Here is a 25,858-nt window from a genome sequence, read left to right as displayed (position 1 = left end):
AGCAAAATTGGTGCTGGAATCGGAATAAAGACTCTGAGATTACATTCTTTGCCTTGGTCTAATCTTGAGGAGCAGGCGACCGCTAGCGTCAGATTAGTTCCGCTTCAGTCCATGTATGGATGCCCACCGACCATCAAACTACGACCAGGGCCAAGGCAGTGGCTTGTAAATGGTATATTATGGGGAGTTAAATCGAACTGCTTGAAAAACATCCAGGCTCCGCATGGGTATCGAGTACAGTTAATTGTGACAAAGAGCTGGTTTGACTACATACCACCTTACAACAGCCTCACGGTATACGATTCAAACACCCTGAACGACTCTCGTGTGTTAGGGACAGTGGACTGTTATAATGATAACCCCTCAGGAGCTAGCTATAGGTCACGGGCGTTCACATCATCAGGGTCGATGCTGACACTACACATCAAAGCTGGACAAGGTTGTCGTTCATTCTTTCTCGCTGAAGTGCATGCAGTTCCTGATACTGATACTGGTAAGAACAATACTCACTAAGCCAGTTGGCAGTTTTCACCTTGTAGCATTTTCAATCATTGCAGCATTTTGAAACCCTTTAACCAATTCTAGTGTTTTCTTCTACGGGTGTTGTAGCATCAATGAAATGTGCACACTCCTTTTTATTCTGTATCATCAAGTACCATGTCCTTAATGCAAAAATTCTAAAATGTTTGTTCACAAGTATGGAAAAGCTGTCCCTAATTCTCATTATTTATTTCTAGTCCACAGTATTCCAAGCGTGGCTCCCAAAATGCTTCTCTTCCAAGAACTGTCCGTGATCGAATTCGACAAGGGCATACATATCGACATCCCCAGGGCAAATGTCCATATTGAAAGTTCGACCCTCGGGTCTTGCAAGTGGGGAACGCTCGTGGACAATACTGCAGGAAATAAAACGATACAAGGATCGTCATTCGTACATAATACCTACAATGGTCTGCAGATATCAAATGGAGAAGGGCTGATTACACTTCAAAAGGCACTGTTCAGTGATAACATGTATCATGGAATCGCAATTTCTTCAACGAGAGATGATATCCTCGTATCAGATGTATCAACATTGAACAACAACGACGACGGATTCCACATTAATGGAGTCGGTGGAGATGTCACGTTGACTAATGTGTCAGCTCTTAGTAACAATGATCATGGCATTAGAATCTATTCGTTGCGAGGTAATCTATTCGTATCAGAGGTATCAACAATGGACAACAATGACAATGGACTCTACGTTAATGATGTCAAGGGAGATGTCACGTTGGCTAATGTGTTAGCTTTTCACAACGACATCAATGGGGTTATCTTGTCGTTTATTACAGGTTCTGTTGTTGTTGATGAAATCGAGTTGCATTCAAATAATGGTTACGGTATCACCGTTGAGAACGTCCCAGGAATCGGTTCACTCACGAATATGACGGTGACCGGAAATGGAGGATGCGTGTACATACGCCATAGCTATTGGCACACGCGGGGGTCTTACAACATGACAAACCTCACGTGCGAAGGAAATCGCGGAATTGGAGTCAAACTTCAACTGTCATACGAGAGTTCTGTGGACATCTCCAACAGCCGTATCCAGGGAAACCGGCAAGGTGGTGTTTCAGTCATTGTTGAAAGTTATCGGCATGACGAATACCCTCAAATCACCATGACCAACAACACTGTCACTAATAATACACGTTTTGCGCTTCAAGCAACGGGGAAACTGGCAAATTTTGAAATTTCAAGCAACTCGATCATCCACACCAGCTGCCCATACCAGCCCGCGGTCGCTTTTAAAGGACAACCTAAATACATCAACTTCAGTTCTAATAAGCTGAGCCAGAACAACGCCAGAGAAACCTTTTCTGTTCTGTTTGAGGATCAGTCCGATACCAGAGAGAAAGTCACCGTCCATATTGGGGACAATGTATTCAATGACAATTTCTACAGTTCGTCAGAAACAGATGGGAATTTTCAGTATGGCCAATACATAGACCTCACCTCCTGTACAATTGAGATAGGAGGACTCAAAGAGAACTACACTGTCATCCGTAACTTGATCAATGATGCAAACATGAACCACACTTTATGTAGCAGAGTAGATACAACTCTTCCCGATGAGGCGATTGACGCCAAATACAACTGGTGGGGAACTGCCAATGAACAGGAGATTCGAAACGGAATTGTTGATTACGATGACTGGAACGACCGTGCACCAGTTGACTACTTTCCCTACCTGACCGGGCCTGACATAAACTCTCAACCAGCTGATCCTTCCATCCGCAATATCAACATTACGACAGATAACATCGAGGGACGACTGAATGGGGCTTTGCATCTCACAAAAAGGGGAAGTCCGTACACAATCAAGAAAGATCTAACTATCCTGGAGAATGCGTCCGTTACAGTGGAACCGGGAGTGCAGATTAGATTTCATCCCTGTGTTGGAATCTTTAACCTTGGTTCCTTTGTTGCTGTAGGAACTGAGGCTGAACAGATAGAATTCCATTCTGAACCATCAGCCACACATCTTTACAATGTTCGGTTGGTCAATGGTCGTTACCCCTGGGAAGGCCGTGTTGAAATACTTTATGATAATCAGTGGGGTGGTATTTGCTATGGATCTAGATGGTGGGTTCCAGAGGCAAACGTCGTATGCAGAGAACTTGGTTACGGGGCACCAACAACGACAAGGACACATGCATTTGGTAGGGAATCAGGACCTGCATGGTACCGTTCCTCTTACATAACTTGTAACGGAGATGAACTTAGTATAACCAACTGTCTTCCCAACTCACCAAGCCCAGCTACTTGTAGTGACCGAATAGGAATACGCTGTGACCCCCAGACCCCGGTATCACCTCGCCCAATGTGTATTGCCAAGAAATGGGGAGGAATAAGATGCAACAGCCAGCAGGATTTCGAAGTTAAACACGCAGTCATCGCACATACCGGACGACTTCATGCCAGATTAAGCAGTGCCATACTTCTGAATAGTTCAGAAATCAGCAGAAGCATTTCGAATGTACACATAAAGGACTGCCAGGGAAGTGGCATCAATGGCCTTGGAAAGTCTACTTATGATGTAACAAATCTTACCATCAGTAACTGTCATGGCGAAGCCGGCATATCGTTTGAAAGAGTCAACAAAATGGCGACCGTCACAAATAGTTTCATTTACAATAATACATTTCATGAAGGAGCCATTGCAATCAATGCAACACCAAGAATGTCACCAACAGAAATGACCAATGTACAAGCTGATACTCGCTGTGGCACACCCCTTGTCTTCAGTAATTCCAGCGCAACTTTTGCGAGTCCAAACTTCGGAACCTCTTTATATCCAACTTACATGTACAGTTACTGTGAGTGGCTCATCCAAGCTCCCAAAGGACATGTAATTTTACTGGACTTCCTTGTATTAAATCTTCGCTACGGCACTCAAGTAATGGTTTATGACGGACACGATACCACGTCTTCATCACTTGCAACATATCATCGCAACTCCCACCCCTCAGGTGTTACGATCGTCTCATCAGGAAACAACATGTTCATATTTTTCAAGAAATGGTACCGGTATTCGGGCCAAGGTTTCCTAGCAACGTACAAAATGAGTAAGTTTCTTTCATTAACCTTGTACTTTGTACTACATATACGTATTTGATTTGGTATTTGTTTGAAATCTTATGCATCTTACCCAAAACATCTTCCCCATTAAAAGCATCACTGTGAAATATATTTTTCTATTCGGGTAACATGTATACTAACAACACTTTTCTTTCCTTTTAATCCGGTTCAGGCATTCCCATCGTGTACAAAATCGTTAACAACATCTTCAACGACAACTGCAGAACGGCCGTAAAAATAACGGCTCAAGCGCCAGACTGTACAATCGACGTACTTCGAAACATTTTCGAAAACACCCAGGAACAAGAACCACATAATCACCAGGCAGTGATCAGTGTGACCCATGGCCGATCTAATGTACTAGTGAGAGGAAATGTGCTACAAAACAATAGAATGACTGCTATACTCCTCGATGTGAACCAGCAGAAGCGAGGGAACATAACAGTTATTGACAACATGTTTCGGTGGAATCACATTAGCACGATATTATTAGTGCGTGGACAATATTATTCAAGAAAAACTACTGTGTTGATCAGCAACAACTTCTTCTCTGGAAATGACGCTAGCGAGATACGTCAAATCTTGTTATTTGATGAAGCACCTGGCAGAGTTGAGAAAAACACTTTTGTGAACAACTCAGCTCGTCATGTGATAGAATGGAATAATCGCTACGATTCTCAGGAACAAGAGCTATTCAACAATTTCATTTATGACAATGTACCGTTAGTACCAGGGGTAAAATATACCATGGTAGTTTCCGGGAGAAATGCTCAGATACACGGTAATGTCTTCATGAATCCTGCATTCGACGCAGAACTAGCAACTTCGACCCGCTTGTGGAACTACCCAGTCAACGCTTCGAGCAACTTCTGGGGTTTCAATTCAGCTCATCTTATCTCAAGACGAATTCGAGATAGTGACGACAGGCACAACTGGGCACAAGCCTTTTATGATCCGTGGCTCGCAGTTCTACCTGCAGATGGTGAGTTGTTGGCACTATTAACACATATTCCTTGATTTGATTTAATAAACTGTATAAATGATATACAGCAAGGATTGCCTAACTAGGTAGCAGAGGGCTATCATAAAGGACTAGCCCTCATAGCTGTACATTAAAAAAATATGAAATAAGAACGGTTAAGTATAGATACATGTACATTTATAGACATAACAAAGTTATTCTATAGTAAATGCGAAGATATTTTTTTTTTGGGGGGGGGGGCTGTGAGTGCATGCAAAGGATAACGCGTTACAAAACGGATGGCACCCAGGCTAAAGTACAGTTACAGCATAGAGTGGATGTTTTAGTTCATAGGCCTTGGTGAAAGACAGGTTTCAGCTAAAGCCTAGGGGAAAAAAGTTGTGTTTCCTGTTTCCCGACCGACCCTAGTAAAACCTGCCGACCCTAGACTTTTTTGGTGGGTGGGCCCCAATAAGGGGTATAGAATTTTTAGCTGAGCAACCTTGTGTGTCATCGTGCAATTATGACTTTGTTAAACTGTCTTGTTTTAAGTTTGTCCCCTATAAAGATATCACTGAAGTCTTAAAGGGAAAAAAAGATAATCCCTACCTGCCTACCTTAATTTTTTCAGGAGTGAAACAGGACACACAACATTTCTTTTAGGCCTAAGTATTGCATGATATATTTACTGAAATCGAAAACGCGGATTTGTGGAACCTTAATTAACTGACCTGGGTAACTGTTACCTGAAGTTACCGCTACATGTTTTCAGGTCCCTGTCCACTTGGATGGAAGTACAGCAAACATCTCAGCACATGTTACATGTACAATGCTGGATCTGAAGATTGGTTTGGTGCAGCTCATTCCTGCAAGGTAATATTCATAAAATTTCACACTTCCAATTTTTTTTGCTTACCTCTGAATTTTAATCCCAAAATGAATCGTCGTGGTTGGAACTCCTTATTGGATTTATCCTTGCTCCAAATGACCCTGTAAAAAAGATATCAAATACATTTTGGGCATTTTTCTCAAAACGGTTTAGGGAGTATTGGAATACTAAGATGAACTAGAAAGGCCGACATTTGCTCAGGAGCAAACGTAGCATGGCTTCACCACATTCCCCATACCAAACATCCCCCTCTCACACAAATGGATTGTTCTTAAGTCACCCCTGTTCAAAATGTGAAATGTTCCAACAGTCTATACCCCCATGCAGCAATGGAATATTCCAATGCCTTCTGCCGTTGGAACATGTAAATTGACAGGATCCATGCCACCCTATATCTGCTTTGAGGCCAAGCCACTTTGTATCTGCTCGAAAATACCCATGCCACCGTGTATCTGCTTGGAGATTACAGAGGTCATCAGATCGTTCGGTTCCCAAAGTTGAATACGTTCAACGAAGTGGCAGGTGTAGAGTGAGAAACACAAAGAAAAATAATGTTTTTCATCTATATAAATATAATATGAAGTAATATACATGTATAACTAGAAAGGCCAATGAGAAACACAAGGGAAAACAATGATTTACATTGATATAACTATAATATGAAGTAAAATACAACTAAAACAACAGTTGGATAGCTATTCCCTACTTTATTGGTTAGGATTTTTAATTGCATAATGCAAACTGTTGATTTTCAAAATAAAATAAAAAAACGTCCATGCCCCGCATTCCAATGCTGGAGCAGGAAAGCTTGAAATACCTACCAAAACACTTGAATACAGACATACTGTCAGTATGGAAATGCTCTGTGCAGGTGTTAATCAAGTGAAATCCCAACAGCCAATCAGCAAGAAATGCTCTGTGCAGGTGGAAATGCTCTGTGCAGGTGTTAATCAAGTTAAATCCCAACAGCCAATCAGCAAGAAGTATAGAGGAAAGCTGCATGCCTATTGGTTGATGCCCTGCATTCCATTGTGATGACTCATGCCCAGACGTGGTTAACACGGCACACTTATACAGTAATACATTTGCTATAACACAGCCAAAAAACTCAAATAAAACCATTCTAAAAGCCTGTATCACAAAAATTTAAAAAACGCCTAGGGGTATTTGCCCACTGTACCTCCATACCAAATCTCAGGACCTTAGGCCCTAAAATGAAGAAGCTGAATCCATTTAAAAAATGGCAGGAGAAGGAGGAGAACGAGAAGAAACATCAGAAAAAGCAATATGGGTTCACCACCACTTCGTGGTGTGGTGAACCCATAATTAAAAATGGCTGCCGATCCCGAGGATTTTTAACCCATTTGATGTTTTCTAGGATGAAGGGTCAGGTCTTCAAGTGGTTATGGGAAGTCACATGAATACTAGTAAATTATTGTTCAAAGATAATAAATGATAATAGAGTGTATATCATGTAACAACATTTGCAACTTGACTGTAAAAAGATCTTATGTTGCTTAAAAAGTAAATGCTTTACTTTAGCATGCTCTTTACATCAGCATGATGATGATTTTCGACGACGACTTGTGGATTTTTTTAGAAAAAAATATATCTTTACGCCACGCTGAGTGTTAATTATAACTCGTGCTAAATACTAGTTCCTGTTTTTCAGATTCAGCGCGCCGTAATCGCCAGATCGTTTTTGGGCAAGGAACTAGAGTTGATTGAAAGCATGATCCGCGCAAGAGAAATTCATTTCGCACCCGATGTACCAACCTGGAAGGATAGGCCTGATATGAATGTAAGTAATGATGACATCGTTAATGGCAAGGTGTCTTAATTATTCTATCACTTGTTTGGTTTCTTTGAAATAATCAATCGACATACATCATGAACGTTCATCTGAGTTGGTACAAGAAAGTTTAACTGTTCTCCAACTAAAAACCGAAATTATCTCACCAGAAATTTTCCAATGCTCAGTCTTCACAAGCTTTATGACCCAAGTGCTTTGGACACGTGACTTTCAGCAACGTGTGACTCTGCACTGGGTCAAAGTTCGTCGGAAGTCGGTACCGCCCCGTAAAGCTGATGAAGACTGAGCGATTCAGTCGAAATTTCGTTAATTTTGGTAATTTAGTTGGAGAACAGTTTAACTTTCTTCACAAATCGACATACATATTTGACACAAATATTAAGCATCCAAGCGCGTACCCAAATTCCGTGAATATTCGTAAATTAGTGTTGATTTCTATTAGTTTTGAATGTTTATATTGTTTATTTACAAAAGACCAGAAATTCGTCGCACAAGTGCAAACTACATCTGCCGTCCAACGGGGCACTCAAAACGTTTGCTGACTGTGATTCCCTATATCCCTTCATCTGCAAAAGGCCAATAGGTAAGGTCGCGCTATATATTCAAAGCTTTGGGCTAACTGCAATGTAATTGTCTTGCAAGAAAGTATTGGGCTGAGCTTTGGGTTTGTGTGTTTGTTCTCCGGATAAAGTAGATCGACAGCACGTGGGCCGGAAACGATTGACAGGCAGGTCAGACACAAAAATGGCTCTAGCCGTGCGATAGAAGAAAAGTGGGGTCAACATGGGGGATTTAGGCAGCCGAGGATTCCACAAGGGACCCACTAATACGTTTAATGCGTTTGAAAACATCCATTGAAATGCCAAATTGTCATTCATTGACGATACTGCAACACAAAGTCCTTCTGATTGTGTTTGCACAGTTGAAGACTGTCCCAACGCTTGTTCCCGCCACGGAGGCTGTTTTCTAAGAACGTGTATCTGTGAGAGAGGCTGGGAGGGAGAGGACTGTTCCAAGGCAAACTGCAAAGAAAGGAACGACTGTGGAGACTTTGGCACCTGTGTTGGACCCAACATATGCAAATGTAGAAATGGATGGCAGGTAATTCATATTTGTATCATCAATATATTACAAATGAGGTAGGCAACAAAAGTTTTCAAAATCAATCTCCATCCATCATTTGAAATGTATTTTATTCGGTTTATCTAATTGTACTGCAATAATCGAGCACTTAATACATCTTTAGAACCGGGCTAACTGTGTCCTGTATCATATATAATTTGTTTTTAATGTAATTTTTCTACGGCATATAGGGTCGTGCATGCACGGTTAGCTACTGCAACCGTTTCACCACTTGTAAGTCGTGCTCCATGGCAGTCGGATGCGGATGGTGTGACCAGAGGCAGAGGTGTGAATCTGGGCTGTACAGAGGTCCTGACGTCATGCCCTGTAACACATGGTTCTATCACAGCTGCTTCACCGTAGGAGAGACAGGAGGTTGCTCTCATCACATCGATGTAAGTCATTTTATTTTGGTTTTAGCCTTTACCAGGTTACCTAGGTATAGAGGGAATAGTAAGTTCTAGAATAAGCCAAATAGACCGGATAGTATACTCATTGACAAAGAGGTATACCGAATTAGTTTCTAGCAGCTGGCCAGAGTACAGTTTGCAAACTGTATTCCTTGGGCCAGGTAACTTCTCCGGTGTAATATTCAGTCTATTTGCTCCATTTGTCCCACGTGTCTACTATAATGCTGCTACCCATCTGCGTCTGGTACCTCATATACTTCAGATGCAAATTGATAGTTTTTATAGTCACTGGTCAGCTTTTTTAAAATGTGATAACACTGGTACTTACTTTTTGGGGGAATATTTGCCGTTTGTGGTTCTTGTCGCTACCGTAGGTTGTCGACTGTGAACACCGGCAGTGCAACAAGGCACTCTCAACGACGACAGTAGAGTCGTGTCTAAGATGCCAGGACATTGAAGGATGTTTCAAGGAAACGGTAACTGTTTACCTATACTATACCTTCCCAATGTACTTCATTAACATCTACAACTGGTGTATCCAGAAACTTGCCTAATGAGATAGATATCTCGAAGTTCTTTCTCCCTTGTTCCGAAAACACCTTATCAGATTAGTACGTCCCCTTCGTCCCCCACATCACAATTGTGGCCCGCGTTACACCTGCGCCCTTCTTGTTCGGCTCCGCATCGGCAGCTGTGCTCCCAATGAGAGTGTGGCGCTGTTAACATAAGTTGTAATCTTAAGTGGAGCGCCACAATGTCATTGTTATGTTATGTTGTGATGTTTTGATAAAAAAGTTCTATACCTGAATGGTTATGATCAGGCAAGTTCTGAATTGTGTTCACGTAACCAAGAATGTAGATTTGCCCATTGTACGTGTGAACTATGCTGAACCGTGCCTGAGCATGGTTCTTGATAAGGCACGGCTCTGGATTCAACAACTAAATAAACTCCTATAGGTTTTCAATGCCTTCTGTATATTACCTGAAATACAGTCTGCTTGTTCTTGTTCGAAAAAAAAGGTTACTCCCAACTGACTACTAACATCCTTGATCTTGAATCAGGTTGATGGCTTCTGTAAAGTGTGGAATGAAGATCAGTGTCCGAAGGGCTTCATCCACCCACTATACAACGACACCACGCGCATTGAGAAGATTCTCATCGGCCATAACGTCGAGTACGTCCCGCTGGAAGGCAACATCTTGTACCGGTGTCCTGTCCGCTTCTCCAGCTGGGGAGCCACCATGTTTGTGAATGAAGGGGACCTGGACATTCGGATTGGTCAGGTGCTGTCCAGTCCTCAGGCAAACGGTGTACTACACAAGGTGGAACAAGTACTAAAGACAGGTAAGGGCATCTTTATAGGGGTAACTATACTAGATGAAGTTGTGGGTTTATGCTGATAATTTTCCGAGTCACAAGGTTGAATAACGCCTCCAGAACTGAAATGGACCTATAAAGGAAGTGATAAAACTAGTTACTACACGACCAGACTGAACACTGAAGCGCACAAGAGGACTATGCGTCACAATGGCCAACTGGCTGAAATATTTAGATTTAATGCATCCTTTGCTGAAAATAGAACATCCTAAATATAGATGTCTGCTGCCACTATTTTTTTATTTCCTGATACGCCGGGATGATTGATTCATTTGATTTATTTATTGCAATGTTGGGTAGCAATCTACTCAATTGAAAACCATTATTCGAACCTCGTCAAAGAAGCTGATATTTGCCTTGTGTCTCCGCTACAGACAGTTACACCGTGATAGTGTCGCACCCTGCTACTCTGGAGGACATGCTGGATTACAGTGACTTCAGCCAGGAGGTTCAGCTGGAGATGGCTGTGGACATGAAGAGGAACGAGGGAGCTCCTGAACTGTCCGAGGTGGAAAGGGTGCTGAGTGGCAACGGGGCACTTGATGGGAGCACTGTTCATGTCATCAAAGAAGGTGTGTAGTGATAGAAATTCTTCGTGTCTCAATGGTAGTCTTTGCCTACTTTTCAGCATCTTTCTGCCGTACAAAAAATATGAAGATGCTAAATCTATTCCAGCAAAGGTAGAAGAAGAAGAAGAAGCTCCTCACTACTCTTATGCAGAGCGTAGGGTGGTGCCCATCTCCATTTCTGTAGCCCTTGGGCGACGCACAGTTGTGCAAGGCACTACAGCAGGGGGCTAGTCCGCTGGTAGTGCTGTGTGTCTGACCTTCCCACACTCTTTCTTGTATGTGCTGAGTGCTAAGCAGAGAAAGAAATGTGTACAGTTTTTAAAGTCTTTGGTATGACCCGGCCGGGGCTTGAACTCACGACCTCCCGGTTACAAAGCGAGCACTCTATCAATCGAGCTATTGCACAGGTGAATAAGGATCAAATTTTGAACGAGCACTGTTGATGTCGCCTTTATCGGGATAAGGATGCTGGTACAGTATACGTAGGTCATTGGTATAGTACTGTATTACTTGTATCGTATATAGAATGCAAACTTTTGAAATGAGGTCTTCCATTCAATATTGTATGTATACAGTGGTGGCTGTGATGTCAGAAGTCGAATCCGTATTAATAATTACCTGCCACAATTGTTTATGAACAAATGCTTTTATGCAGATGCCCCTGTTTACAAGTGTATTGGATCCCGGGCTATGAATGAAGGAGAGGGAAGCTACCACCTGCTGATGAGAGACATTCCTGCCAACCTGTCAGTTGGTGATGTCATTGTCAGTAACCATAGCAACGGGATACTGGAGCAGGTTATCCAGCAGACAACGACACCAATCGGTGTTTTCATACAAACTCAACTGCAGGACTGCTTTTCAACTTTTAAGTAAGTTTAAATCACCTTACTATTGGAATTGATAATATGCATCTAGAAATATAACACATTTCATTTCTAACTCAATTTTTTAATAGTACTAGTGCTTCCTCTATCATCCTATGTATTGTATTTGTATACATACAAGTCTTTCTTCTGTTTGCATCTAGTACTATAACCAGTGGGTATGAATGTACAATAAATGTCTTTATTGATTCTTCAATTGCTCATTTTCGCCACTTCATAGCTTCCACGAAGAACTGATTACGACGGGCAGAGTAACCCTCCCTGCTTCCCTGCCGTGTTCGGGCGGACCGGAGGGCGCACACGGGCTGCTCATCGTGGACTCTGCGGGAAGAGAAGTGGACCTGGAGACTGGCGACGTGGTGGTGGGGAGAAGGAGTGGCAGGCTGCTGGCAAAGGTAGGAACATGAGTGTGTGTTGACTTCCAATAATATATAATACACTTACCTTGTCAGTGTACGTACTACGAGACCAAAAGAAACTTTTTTCCACAGATATATTTTGCCATTTACAAGATCTAATAGACATACTTACTAGGCAGAATCTGTGACTGTTCATTATCCACTATCAAAGAAGAAGCTAAACCTTGAAATCGTGTTGAATTATTCTTAACAATAAATGATACATCATAATTAAACGGACCATTGCTGCATATCCTCTTATATTTACTTTACTTTTATTGACACCGTACAAGCCATGCAGTTATCATTCAGGGATGATTTGCTAATAAGATATCAAGTTATGACATCGACTTGGTACATGGAGTCTCATGAAAAAATTGCATCCTTATAACCTTGTAATTTTGCCACGATGTCCATGATAGTTAGGCCATGTCGATTTCATTATACGGATGACCTCCGCGCGCAAATGAATTGTCGGCCACTTAAAAAAACAACCATATGATACTTTAAATTGTATAAAACAGTTGCAAAATGAGCAAACATATACTGTGAGTTGCAAAAGAAATATTGGAAAACGATACCAATGTTGTAGAATGCCAAAATCAACAAAATAGATGAAAATGTGAAGAAATGCATTTGAAGAGTAGATTCCATACCGTACCCGGTACCATTTGTTCAATCTTCATGACCACGTAGATTTCATAATGAAAGCAACTTTAGTTTGGCCAAACCTTTTTTTATTCGCACGCTCGCATCAGTTTTGGCATTCGCAGAGGATGTCATCCATATATATGTAATCAAATCAACGTGGCCTAATATGGAATGCCTTTATGTAAATCTTTAGGTTCTTGATATCACCATGGTGGCTGAGTTCACGTTACTGGAGGTGGAGCCAGTATTGAGCACGTCGAGAATGGAAAGGCCGTCAATACGACTACTACCGGGGGATGTCAGCACATCTCCAGACATGCATTCTCTAAACATCCTAATTGAAGACCAATTCTGGGTAAGACTTGTTGTTTACACCGTTATTATGTCGGTATATGGCTAATATCAAATTGTTGTAATTTGTGAACTGAATTTTCATTGAAGAAACTCATATCACTTTTTTTTCTGAAACTCAGCCGATAGATAAACAACTATTTAAATAAGAGAGACATCTGCTGTGGTTAAACAGCAACCGATTTATTCAATATCTAGCTACGTACTACCTAGGTTATAAGCTAAATGACATAACAAACGTTCGGTTTAATCACAAAGGGGAAAATGATCATATGAACAAAATGTTACTGATCGTGGAAAGAAACTGAAAAAAATGTCTTCTAAATACTGTGTAAATTCAAACATACTGTAACTTATTTTACAGGATGTCAATGATAGGGTTAACATCACACTATCTACAAGTGGGGAACTCACAACTGGAATCAAGTTTTCACTTGGAGTTTCGACGTCAGAGTTTCGAACCCCCACGCTAAAAAAGGCCGAGACTTTCTTTATCGGCGGACGGCTGGAAGTTGGACTGCAAGGCTCTCTAATCATTTCGAAAAGGTAAGAAGAACCAGCAAGGCATTGTAATTACCATGAATATCTTAGAAGAAACTTAATTACATACGCAATACCCAGCTTCCTGAATTTCTGCAGGCTTTTGGCCAGGTCCTGAGACCTTTAAGTCATGTTAGTCTGCCTGTCAATCTTGCAACACCCGTGTACTGTCGACCTGCTATGTCCGAAATAAAAACTACACAAAGCCAAAGTGTAGTCACTCAAACCAATCCTTCCTTACCGTGAAGTAATAAAAACATTTTGGGCATTTAAATAACATGTACACAAAACAGATCTGGTGATTTCGTGTTCTTAATGTTTGGGAATTGAATTTAAAATAGATAATTGCTTTGCAGGTTTTCTGTGTTTAAATGTACTAAATTTAGTGTTTGTCGCTATACAAACCATATTTTACATTCTAGTAATTGCGAATTACTCATTTCATTGACATAGCACACAGACGAAGGGAGATTTTCGGATGGTGCTGTCTCCCACCTACGTATCTGTCTGTGTAGGCAACGGGATGTGCATACCAGCCAAAATATGGGCGGACATTGCCACTTCGTATAAAATCTATGCTGAGGTATGTATCTCAAATTGATTGGATAATCATTACGACATCTTGCACACACTGCTATTATACCAAAAAAAATATATAACATCAATACGAGTACATACACAAACGTATACGCACTACTGAAAGCTAATTCTATTAGATAACCATCTTACGGCAATGCCAGCATTCTGCTCTATAATATATATTCTGTTTGTTAAAGAAGTTCTAGATGTCGGTTTAAAGCGAACGAATAAAAACTGAGATTGCTGTTTCTCAGTAACTCTCCTTTATCCAATTTTACATATCAGGGTCCAGGCAGTATCCAAATGTCCTCCACAGTAACCAAAGCAGATATTGACGGTGGTGGCACCTGGCAACCACAGGGAGGGGCTCAATGGTTTTCGTTTGATCAGAAGAAGGAATCTGTGAGTGTAGTTCACGTTTGCTAAACTTTGCTTTAGTGCATATAGTGCATTTACATCTAATGTGGTCAATGGTATAAAAGCTTCAGACTAAAAACTACCTACAACTTACCCTCTTATAATTTAACTTCCTATCTACTTTGGTAATTACTGTCTCTCTGTGTTTTAAAGAAGGTTTTTTTTTTTTCACTTACTGAATACTAAGTGGTTTTCACTTTCAACTTTCAAGTAGTTGACATATTTAGTTACGTACTGTCTATTACCTACAGGGCAGTGCAGATATCGTGATTTCATCCTACTCGGGGACGGCAACTAAAAGAGGCCATACCATCCAATTGGAGCTCAAAGTAAAACCAACGTTTTTCATCGAGTTTCCCACTTCCGGAGAAAGTGAAAAGGATGCCAACATGTTACCATCTGTTAAAGAGGCAGTAGGTACGTTGCGTACGCCGGTTTCAAATAGTAAATACGTAATTTTTGTCCGATCAAACTTGAAGTATACACATTTGTATTAACCCTCAACAGTACACCTCCCCGGACTGATTAATCTGTACACCTGGGGTCCGCGCGGACCCCAGAACAGTTTTTTGCTAATTTTTAGAAATTATCAACATGCTACCAGCTCAATTATTTTGCAAACTGATGTGGGAACCTCTGTGTCCACATTACATACAAAAATCATACATTTTGACCTTTTTTTATTTTTTTTTGTGAAGAAAAGAAGACAAGAGGAAATACCCGATTTTTAAACCCATTTCAGACAGAAGGGGCTTTTGAGGCCCAACTTTGATCTCAGATAGCGGCTAAACGGCTTGCGCTAGAAGTATCAAATTTGGAGACCTTTCCTGAGTTTTATATTAAATAACACGTCTTTTCCAACATTAATAACATCTTACATAATTAAATATAAGTTAAATCATTTAATATGCATAGAATATGCTAATTTGATGACGTCATTGGTCAAAATCCAATATGGCGGACTATATTATTAGCTCTGTCCATATGACGTCATAATTACACCAAAGTTACTAAAATTCTATTACTACACCATTCTCTGAAAACTTGGTAGACATACGATGAGTGCATAAAAACATATAAAAACGGAAATAAGTTAATGTATAAGAACGCGAGTGTATCCATTATGATCGAAAGCCGGCTGGGGTCCGCGCGGACCCCAAAAGAAAATCAGATATAATTTTTTTATAAATGGTAGAAACGGAGTTTTCTGCACTGTATTGAGAGACAACTTTGTGGGTGACAATTACCTAAAATTTCAGAAAATCTTTAGAAACAAAAAATATATTACAGCATATATAGCGCGCTGGGGTCCGCGCGGACCCCAGGTGTACTGTTTAGGGTTAAACATGTACTAGCTGCCACCTCATTTGTGTCAGTAAGAATCATTTTCGGTGCCAACCTAATCAGTTTTCAAAAACAATGACAACAATTGTGAGCAACTAGAAGGGTAACATTTTAAAAGTTAATGTTTAAATGCACATGGTTTAGCCTAATAAACTACTGCTCTGTTTACTCAGTTCAGTTCAGTTTATTCTTACTCAAACACATCTTGATATTTTATATAGTAAAAGCAGCGACTCCAACTCTGCCCTGCTACCTAATGTAATCCAACACCACTGAGCGTCTGCAACAGCACCAGTTACCATGGTGACAGACGTCTGGCCCGGTTCATTGACTTTGATGGAAACATAGCAAAAATTGTATACATGTATTTCCCTTTTCCTTACACTGTCAGTTTCAGATGACTATGACTTAACAACGCAAATAAATATGATGTCTCAGTTCCATCTTTTACAAATCAAATTTGAGCTTAACATAATGAGCAAACGAAGCAAAAAATAGATGCGGATGTCTTAAATCCATTACTTATGTTTGTTTTCAGGTCGAAATGGTCATGATGATGCCTTTGGGTACAGTATAACCACATCCCTTCAATCCGAAGCACTCCTGCGTGTATCAACCCAGTCCTGTTCTACAGAATGTCCATATCCAGACAAACCACAGTTTGTCGGAGTCACTTCATCATTGGACTATCTAAAAGGGGCGTTCGAAGTACTAACCGGAAACAAGGACTACTATCAGGAAAAACACTGGAAACGTGGCGACTGGATGCACTCTGAAAGGTTAGAAATCATATTGCAAATTTCGTGTATGTCTATGTATGAATGTTACGAGAAAAACGAATATTCTAATATATATGTACCAATTACCTGAAAGAAATGACATTCAGTATGCTGGTAGCTTGTTAAATTAGACACTGACACTGGTCATTTCGGCCAACAGAGATGTCAAAAAATGATTTTATGGGCAAAAAATAGGTGAAAAAAGTTGAATTTTTAACCCCAAAAAGTGTCATCAAATGTAACTTCGTAAAGCTTCCAAAATAACTCATAAGCCGACACGTTTCTCTTTTTACAGAAATTGCAAAGCGCAGCCGTCAAATATGAACATCTGTTCGGTCCAGCCGGAGTGTCCATGCCCTGGTGGAGCAACAGGGACGCCACATCCTACAAACGAGAGATTCTGCATGTGCCCTTGCCGTTGTCCAAGTGGAAATTTGAGCTTCACTGTATGAATAACCACCATTATATTTGTATATGAGTGACTTGTTTTATACATGCATTCGTTTTGTTTAATCTCAGTTATAGCAAGCCATACGAAAATGTCTCATGTACTGTCATTAAGTCAATGAAGAATGTATGAGATGACGATTTTCCTCCCAGAAGTTCATACGAATGATAAATTTGATCAATTATGAATTCAAACAAATACTAGTACACTAGGTGGCTACATTTATGACTAGCGTTATTTCTTTAAAACAGCATATCGGGGTTCTTGGTTCTGGGTGCAACTGCGATGTCTGCCCCGATGGGAACTTCAGAACAATCAACACCCAGGGACATCTGCACTGCCCATGTCTGTGTCCTGATAACAGCACATCGGAATACACTGAGAGTGGGAAATGTGACGTACGTTTTGTTATGTACCGTATGTTGTAAATGATTGTGTTTTATACAGTAAACGATGCATGCTAAATAACAACAAACCAACTCTACTGTTCAACAATTGTAACTGGTACAATGTTTGAAATAGAAGAAACAACAAAGATACTATTAGATAAACTAATACGTATAAATAATATTTCTAACAGAGCTAATCCGTAGTGATATTAGATATTTTTAACCAAATGTAATCTATTGTACGTTTTTCTTGATATTATTTTTACATTGTATAATTCAGGAGATATGTCATATATTTACGTAACGGTTATGTTGTGAACCATATGTTGTATATGATGTATTTTATGTATTTTAGTTTGCAATAGTGTATTGCATTCTATTCAATCAACATTGCCATAGACATGCGGATTTTTAAAAAGCAGAAGTTCTCTGCACTCTGCCATGTTTTAACGTGTAAGTTTTGTGAAAGACAACACTTTTTGGATGTTCATCGTTTTATGGTTACAGTGTTCCTGCACCTGCCCAGACGGTAGCAGGGATGTGGTGCTGAGTGACGGCAGCTGTCCGTGTAAGTGCACCTGTAACAACTGCCACGAGTCGGTTCTGGGTCCTGAAGGCTGCATCTGTTCTGACAGGTGAAGTACCAACACGTCTTGCTTAACATTTAATAGAATATACATACGTACACAATGCCTTGTAATGGCAACATGGTTAACAGAAATGCGAACATTACAGTAACGTGACAATGCTGTAAGATTTTGATACTATAGTCTTTGCCAGTAAATAGAAACATTATAATAATATTGATATAAATTAGATAAAGACATGATGACAACCTAGAACCTGGACATATATGGGCTCTTTCAATTCTTCAATTATTTGTTTATCAAATACGTTAAAACTGCCTTATGCGTAAAACACCAGCTGTGTAAAGTAAGTAAAAGCTGCGTAGAAACACACTGTGCGCTTTTGATATACTTGCTCCGGGATTAAAAAAAATATATACTTTAGAAAAAAATAGTGGAAAGATGTTGTGTTTTCTTTCAGTCAACAATAAGGCACCTTTCAGTTTAAAAAAAAAATGTATCTGATGATATGCGTTGATGTATTTACTTTTCCTGATGACATTTGCAATATACCACGCACAGCTGTCCTGACTGTGAGAATGACGAGGAACCCGAGTGGCAAGACTGTGTCTGTAAGTGTCCACAGAAGACAGAGTGCGGGATCCCACCTATATGTGTGGTGGGGAGGATGGGGCCGGACTGTAGACAGCCAGACTGCAGGCCATGTCAAGGTACAGTCATCAGTTAATAATTCCCGATGTAGTATCATTATTTTTGGCAGGTTTTTAATTATGTATGGCACTACTATCCCCATCGCCAGAAGGTTATGTTTTTGGTTCGGCTTTGATGGAGTGACTGTGGATATATGCCGCAAAATTACTGGTGAGTGCCAATGATGGTTCATGACTTTTGGTACGAATGATACTGCTCGGGAAACGAATGTCAAGTTTAAAAATGGGGACTCCTACGTCACTGCAGTGAACCTTTTGTGTTAACAGGATATCACGGGATTGTATGGATGGATCATAAACTTAGTAGGCGGGTAGGGGTAATAAATAGGAACGTTAGGATTGATCATATGTTGCAGAGGAGCTTTAAAGGTTTATGATCAGGCGATATGTATTTCCCTGATAAACAAATAAACAAAATCTAAATTTCTGGTAATGCCATGGGCGGTATTTACGAGGTTCTTGAATTCTAGTGACGCGTTTGATTGGCCTCGCATCTCTATGTCTGTGATTGTATTTGTACCGATATAACCGGTACCACCCTTCAGCGTACGTAACACCAGCTCAGATTGTCACATCGTTGTAGATGCTGTAGACAACCTGATGTTATACATCATGTGGTCACACGGGTAATGTTTGACTGCTGCACTGTCTATTATCACAAACCTTCTACATTTTGTAGGCTGCTCTGGAAATGGACGATGCATTTCATCGTCGAGACACCATTGTAGGTCATCATGTCGCTGTTCGCGCCAGTGGGCCGGTCGCTGTTGTGAGCTGCGCCGTCCTCGTCCTATTGGAGGGGACCCTCATCTCCAGACACTAGATGGTATTTTTTTCATCATTGATCTTTCATTTTTTACTTGAAGGGATATGTCAATCTTTGCAGATATTTCACGTTGTGCATTCAGAATTTCTTCAAATATCACATAGATCATATTAACCGATTGTAATACCTGAATTGTCGCCATGTACATAGCCCGTGATTACTCAGAACAGGCTCAAAGATAAACAATGACTCAAATAAAAACTTACCTTCCCTGGTATATTCCCTAGTATAGCTGCCTATTTTCTTTCTTTCTCACCGAAATAATTTAACACGTTTGGAAAACTCTTACGTCAGTCATACCCTCAACTTCTCTTTCTGAAATGCCAGTGGTAATTGTTTGAATCATTCTTTATTCATTAGAATCTCAAATCGGCCACTTGTTTTGCGTTTAAAGGGACATCATATGACTATCATGGCATTGGTGAGTTCTGGGACTGTAAGAGCGTGTCCAATGACTTCGGCGTACAGACCCGGATGTACGCGTATAAAGGTGCTTCTCTGATTGGTGGAGTTGCAGTAAAAGCTGGACACAGCATTGTCACTCTGATGACGTTACAGAATGCAACGGAAAAGGACGTTCCCAACATAAGGTACAGATTGTATTATATTCATTGCTATTTAATAACTGCGTCCTAACAAGGAGGTTTTAATCTTATATTAAACTTCCTTGGTCGTAGCATGCGTCTTAGGTCGTCCTACAGGCTCAAAGTGAAGCAACACTAGACAAGAATGCAAGACGACAGTTAAATCATTCAGGACATATGCTCAGCTTTACTATCCCAATACCGCCCTCAGTTTGGAATCGTACGACAATATTCCGACGTATACGACGTATATGACCTTGCAAATTTCCATTGATACTAAACAACATGTTAAGAAGACAGCAAATGACAAAATACGTCTTTTTTTGGCCACTTTAGAATCGACGGTGAACTGTGTCAACTTTCTGTCGGAGAGAAATATCTCCTGAACAACGGAACAATCCATCTCCTGGCTCAGCAACCTTCTACAAACGCTACGGAATCAGGGGCTGTTATCATCGTGTCTGTTACCTTTGCATCAGGTGAAATTTTGCAACGTTTTGAAGTATATTAACGCAATTATGTGTGCGTTGACCTTTTAATAACTAGACTTTGTAGAAACATATTCATCTAATATCATGGTTCTATGCAAGAACCTGCATGATACATGTGATATACATTTTCTTAGTCCGCTAAGTTATTATTTTCTTCTTTATTTATTAATCTTAAAAACAGTAGGGTGGTACCTTCAGTTTAGAACAACGGATTTCCAAGGTATCCCAACAGAACAAGTTACAAAGGACATAGACAATCAAATAAAATAGAGATAAAAAAATAGAGATAATAAATGATATGAACAAAGAGTACAAGTAATCAAAAATAAATAAAAAAAATTCTGCCTTATATTAATACCGATCAGGTCAACAATGTTAATGGAATTGTTTTTTGTTTTGTTTGTTTAAAACAACCAGGTGCAACTGTGTCCTTTGACGTCCGGTACTCACCAAAGATGGGCCGACAGTTTTTGAATATTTTGTTCAGTCCCACTGCCGCGTTCAAGGGCAACACGGAGGGACTGTGCGGGCTGATGGACGACGATGGTGACAATGACTTCACTGGTCCTGACGGCACTGTGTACAACGACACTTCTGTATTTGCTGAGACTTGTAAGTAATGGGTCATGTCTTTAAAGCAATGCTGGTAAAATGGCAAAAAAAATGTTAATTAATTTTTGTAATAATGTCTTCATTGTGTTGTAAGCATATGCATGAAGCGTACTGGGATTTAATATTAATATTTCAGGGCGTATAAATAGCACTCACTACGGATCTGGTCTGATGGGGTCCTGGTCATGGAACTCTTCTAACTTCCACTCTGATGACGTCATGGATCCTGCCTATTCTGACCCGAACCACCGTCCTTCTGCCGGCATAGATGGACTGACTCAGGAGCAAAAGGAAGTAAGTTATTGATATCTAAATTACATCTACCTGCAATGGTTTGGACTTATTCTAATAAAAAATTAAAGAATTTTTGCAATTACTACATCCACTGTTGGTGTAATGGCTTTTTACTACATTTATATGGAAGGATATACTACAGACTATGGACAGCAATATACAAAATACAGTTTTTGTCTTTCATTTAATACATCTTTCAGAAAGCAGAAGAGATGTGTATAGCTCTCGGATTGACCGGCACTCTTTTGAATGAATGCGTCTTTGACGTATCAATCACCAACGACACAACCTTCACGGAGCAGGAGGTTTTCAAAGGTCGGCGTACATGCATTTTTATTGCCTATTCTGAATCTGTATTTTCTATGTCGGTAGATTTTAATGCTCCCTTGCACGCGTTACTATAAACATTGATTGTCTGATTAAAAATGTTGTTGCTGTAATTCAAATATCACAGGTTGCCCAAACCAGTGTTCCGGTAGGGGTCGCTGTGTAAACGGAACCTGTGACTGTATAACGGGTTGGTCTGGTGAAGACTGTAACGTTGGAAACTGCACAGACTGCTCCGAGGATCACGGGAGATGTGAGCTGGGCTTCTGTGTGTGCGAGCCCGGATGGGAGGGAGCAGCCTGTGATCAACAAGGTAATATCGGAATGCTGATAATATGGTCAATTGTATAGTTAGTAAGTCAGAATTTTTTACCCCTTTTAAGGCTTATAACTTCTTACTTTATCTTCGAAGTCTTTTGTCAATGTGTACGTGTATCTGAAAAAAAAATGACTACAGATAACATAGTACCTTCTATATTTCATCTATCATGTAGCAACGTGCAACGCCGTACAAAACTGCACCAGTATGAGTCACGGGACCTGCGTAGCCACAGATGTCTGCAGATGTAAACCTGGATATATAGGTAAGATGTACAACATGCCATCTTAAATTGAATTATGCATGTCTTTTCTCTGTGTGTACTAACCGCTATTTACTTTTGGGACGAAAGTATGGTTTTTGGTGGCACTGGTTTATGGGGACTTTGTATGATCGGAAGTAAGTAGGTGGAGTTTAGATTTTAGTTGATTGACAGTGTTGTTACCCGGTATGGCCCTGGTGTAGGGATGTGGTTCGAAGTTACCAGAAATGTGTAATCATGTGTAATCATTGTATGAAACATAAACCATGGTGTACTTTCGGAGTATACATGTACAATACAGTCAGCAAGTCGTAGGAGTACTAATTGGGTATTGTCCTGTCATAATACAGTACATTTCAAAAAACCAAAACACTTTCCGGGAGTTTGATATCTCCAATTTCTTATCTGGATTTAGATTATTCTCTGTTAAATGAATTGCTGTTGACCAAAAACAGGTGATGACTGCAGCAAGGTCCCCACGTGCGGAAATGTTGCTAACTGCACAGGCCACGGGGTTTGTGTGGACTACGATACCTGTTTGTGTGATGAACAGTGGACAGGTGACAATTGTGACCAGTTCTCATGTGCAGCGTTGGATTACTGCTCAGGTAAATAAGATACATACTCTACGCTTTTCTCACTTTACATAACGTGACAGGCAAAACAAACAGCCAGTGTAACAAGCAAGGCAATATCAATAGGCGGGTATTTGAGTAACTTATGAACCATTGATATTTACTTCTAATAATTTGAAATAAACATTTTTCATGCAGGGCACGGCCGCTGTGTGGACATAGATGTCTGTTACTGTGAGCAGGGCTGGACCGGCAGCTCCTGTGTCACTCCTGACTGTCCTGAAGTTAAACAGTGTTCCCACCAAGGAGACTGTGTTGGTCCGAACACCTGCCAGTGTTACAGCGGATATCAGGGTTTAAACTGCAGTGAAGCCCAGAGCTGTCCTGAGTTGCAAGAATGCAATGAAAACGGGGTTTGCGTCATCAGTCATGATGGGCAAAATGAATGCCGGTAGGTTCTTCAGGCGTTTTGATCATATTTTTGATTTGACATACCTTTTAGATATTCCTGTTTGTGCTATCGCAATTTTCATATTGTGTTTTATGTATGCATCTACACGCATATACACTTTTGACGTAAATGATGCTTACGTCTCCACTGTTATAACTTCTCCACTGTCTATAAGACGTTGTCTTTGTTTTACAGCTGTTTCCCAGGGTTCAGTGGTGCTAGTTGTAATCACTCGGATTGTACTGAAAGGAACAACTGTACTGACCACGGCAGCTGCATAGAGCCCGACCTGTGTCAGTGTGACAGTGGGTACACAGGATACGACTGCGCCAACTTTTCATGTGAATCTTTGCGCCATTGCTCAGGTAAGTGAGGATGAACTACAACAGTACATAAATGTTAGGGGATCCTATTTTTAACAACTCATTGTTGATACATGCTTTCATGAAAAACATTAAATGTTGAGCAGCATTTGAAATGTTTACATATTCTCGAGAATTTTTAAATGAACTGCTCAGTCTTTGTCATTATCCAATCCTGGAGAGGGCTGGAAGCATGCGGGAAGCGCCGACTCGACAATGATAATGATGACAAAATGTCAGCAATTACGGATCAAGGGTTGCTGAAAGTCGATATCGCCCCCAGTCTTTGACTACAATGGGTCTTTTTTTTAGTTGAATGACAGTTTAATTGTTCCATAATGTGCATTCACTAAACTTAACAATGCTGAATGATGTTTCACTCTTAATATACAGGCCATGGGAGATGTGTGGACTTCGACGAATGTAGCTGCAATCCTGGCTGGTCAGGCCGTTCCTGTAACGTTGCAGACTGCAGCAGTAAAGGTGACTGCTCCAGCCAAGGCACGTGCGTTGCCCCAAACACGTGTGTATGTTTCCCTGGGTTCCAAGGAGACAACTGCAGCGACGAGACCTTACCAAACAAGAACACTCCTGTATTCCTGAAGGACAGATACGATGCCACTCTACCCGAAAACCAGCCAGTTGGCACAGCAATACTAGCGGTATATGCAAATGATACTGACAGTGGAGGCAACGGTGAAGTCAGGTACAGACTTGTCCTAAACGATTCTGACGATGAGAACTTTGAAGTACATCATACTTCAGGGATCATAACTTCACTCGTTGAGTTTGACTTTGAATCATTGGAGCAAACTTCGTACAGTCTCATTATTGAGGCATTTGACCAAGGGGTGCCGACACTTACGGGAACAGCCACGGTAAATATAAACATAACGGACCAGAATGACAACAAACCTGTTATCAACATCCCCCCTGAAACCGAGTACAATCTTCAATCCAATACCCCTATCGGCTTTTACGTGACTACTGTAGAAGCTTATGATGCTGACAGGTCCGATGATAACTCCAGAATCACCTACGGAATCACAAGTGTCAGTCCCTTTGTTTCCATTGATTCAAACGGTAGTGTAACCGTTAGCAGTACATTGGAAAGTGGCACGTACGTGGTGAGGGTCAAGGCGTCTGATCATGGTTCACCGCCGAAAACAGACGAAGTAAGTCTCCGTCTTATCGTAACTGATGTAAGCACCAACACGGCTCCGCAATGCCCAGAAGATCAACGTATCGAGATTGCTTCTCACAATCTTACAAAATGGTCAACAGTCGCGACTATAGAAGCAACAGATCCCGACAACGGTCCAAACGGCAAAGTTTCCTACAGTTTAAAGTCGAAAACAGGAGAACTAGCAAGCTTATTCAACATTGACCCGTCAACAGGTCAGATCTACGTTGAGACTGAGTTGCAACTATTTAACGCGAATTTCTCAGCTGTTTTAATGACAGTTGAAGCCAGAGACAACGCCGTGGATTCCATGTCGTGTGAAACAAATGTTGTAATAAGCTCTACAACGTCACGAGGAAGTGCTACAGAGGGACCCAATATCTCTACAACCCGTCATGCAACAGAAAGAACGAGTACAACAGAAGTGTATCAAAATAGCACAGCAACATCTAGAGAAGGTAAGGGCGCATTCAATCAATGGTTTCTCAGATATTTTCTACAGTCAAGCTACAAAAACTCTTCGTGTATACAAAATGTGTGTATGCAACTGTTTTCATCATTTAACATCTACACGATGTTTTTAAACATTTTGTACCAACCTAGATGTTTCATCGGTAGTGAAAAGCGTTGTGAAGATGGTTAATCGGGAATGGAAAAAATACTCCAAAATTTACTTTGTATAAGCTCAATAAGTCATGTAGTTTGTAACGGAGGCCGCGAATATGG

The 25,858-nt window shown here is 40.6% G+C and overlaps 1 protein-coding gene across 1 annotated transcript; it reads left to right on the top strand.

Moving 5' to 3' along the window:
- The first annotated feature begins 300 nt into the window (after nt 1-300).
- LOC109462508 lies at nt 301-25,815 on the top strand. The gene is made up of 32 exons (XM_019759060.1): nt 301-493; nt 738-3,611; nt 3,797-4,606; nt 5,358-5,458; nt 7,147-7,275; nt 7,762-7,870; nt 8,210-8,388; nt 8,601-8,804; nt 9,194-9,295; nt 9,882-10,164; nt 10,572-10,769; nt 11,422-11,638; nt 11,874-12,048; nt 12,896-13,057; nt 13,418-13,599; nt 14,047-14,176; nt 14,458-14,574; nt 14,841-15,006; nt 16,472-16,712; nt 18,698-18,846; nt 20,067-20,262; nt 20,593-20,735; nt 21,165-21,359; nt 21,496-21,653; nt 21,854-21,968; nt 22,108-22,293; nt 22,475-22,564; nt 23,017-23,169; nt 23,335-23,587; nt 23,783-23,952; nt 24,343-25,590; nt 25,736-25,815. The coding sequence occupies exons 1-32, from the start codon at nt 409-411 to the stop codon at nt 25,813-25,815; spliced, it is 9,600 nt and encodes a 3,199-aa protein (XP_019614619.1). The 5' UTR covers nt 301-408.
- The last annotated feature ends 43 nt before the right edge of the window (nt 25,816-25,858 follow it).

The sequence above is a fragment of the Branchiostoma belcheri genome, unplaced genomic scaffold (assembly GCF_001625305.1).
Source record: "Branchiostoma belcheri isolate BF01 breed outbred unplaced genomic scaffold, Haploidv18h27 scaffold118, whole genome shotgun sequence".
NCBI classification, from domain to species: Eukaryota; Metazoa; Chordata; class Leptocardii; order Amphioxiformes; family Branchiostomatidae; genus Branchiostoma; species Branchiostoma belcheri.
The sequence above is the reverse complement of the archived record's forward strand: the minus strand, read 5'-3'. Positions and strand labels throughout refer to the sequence as shown.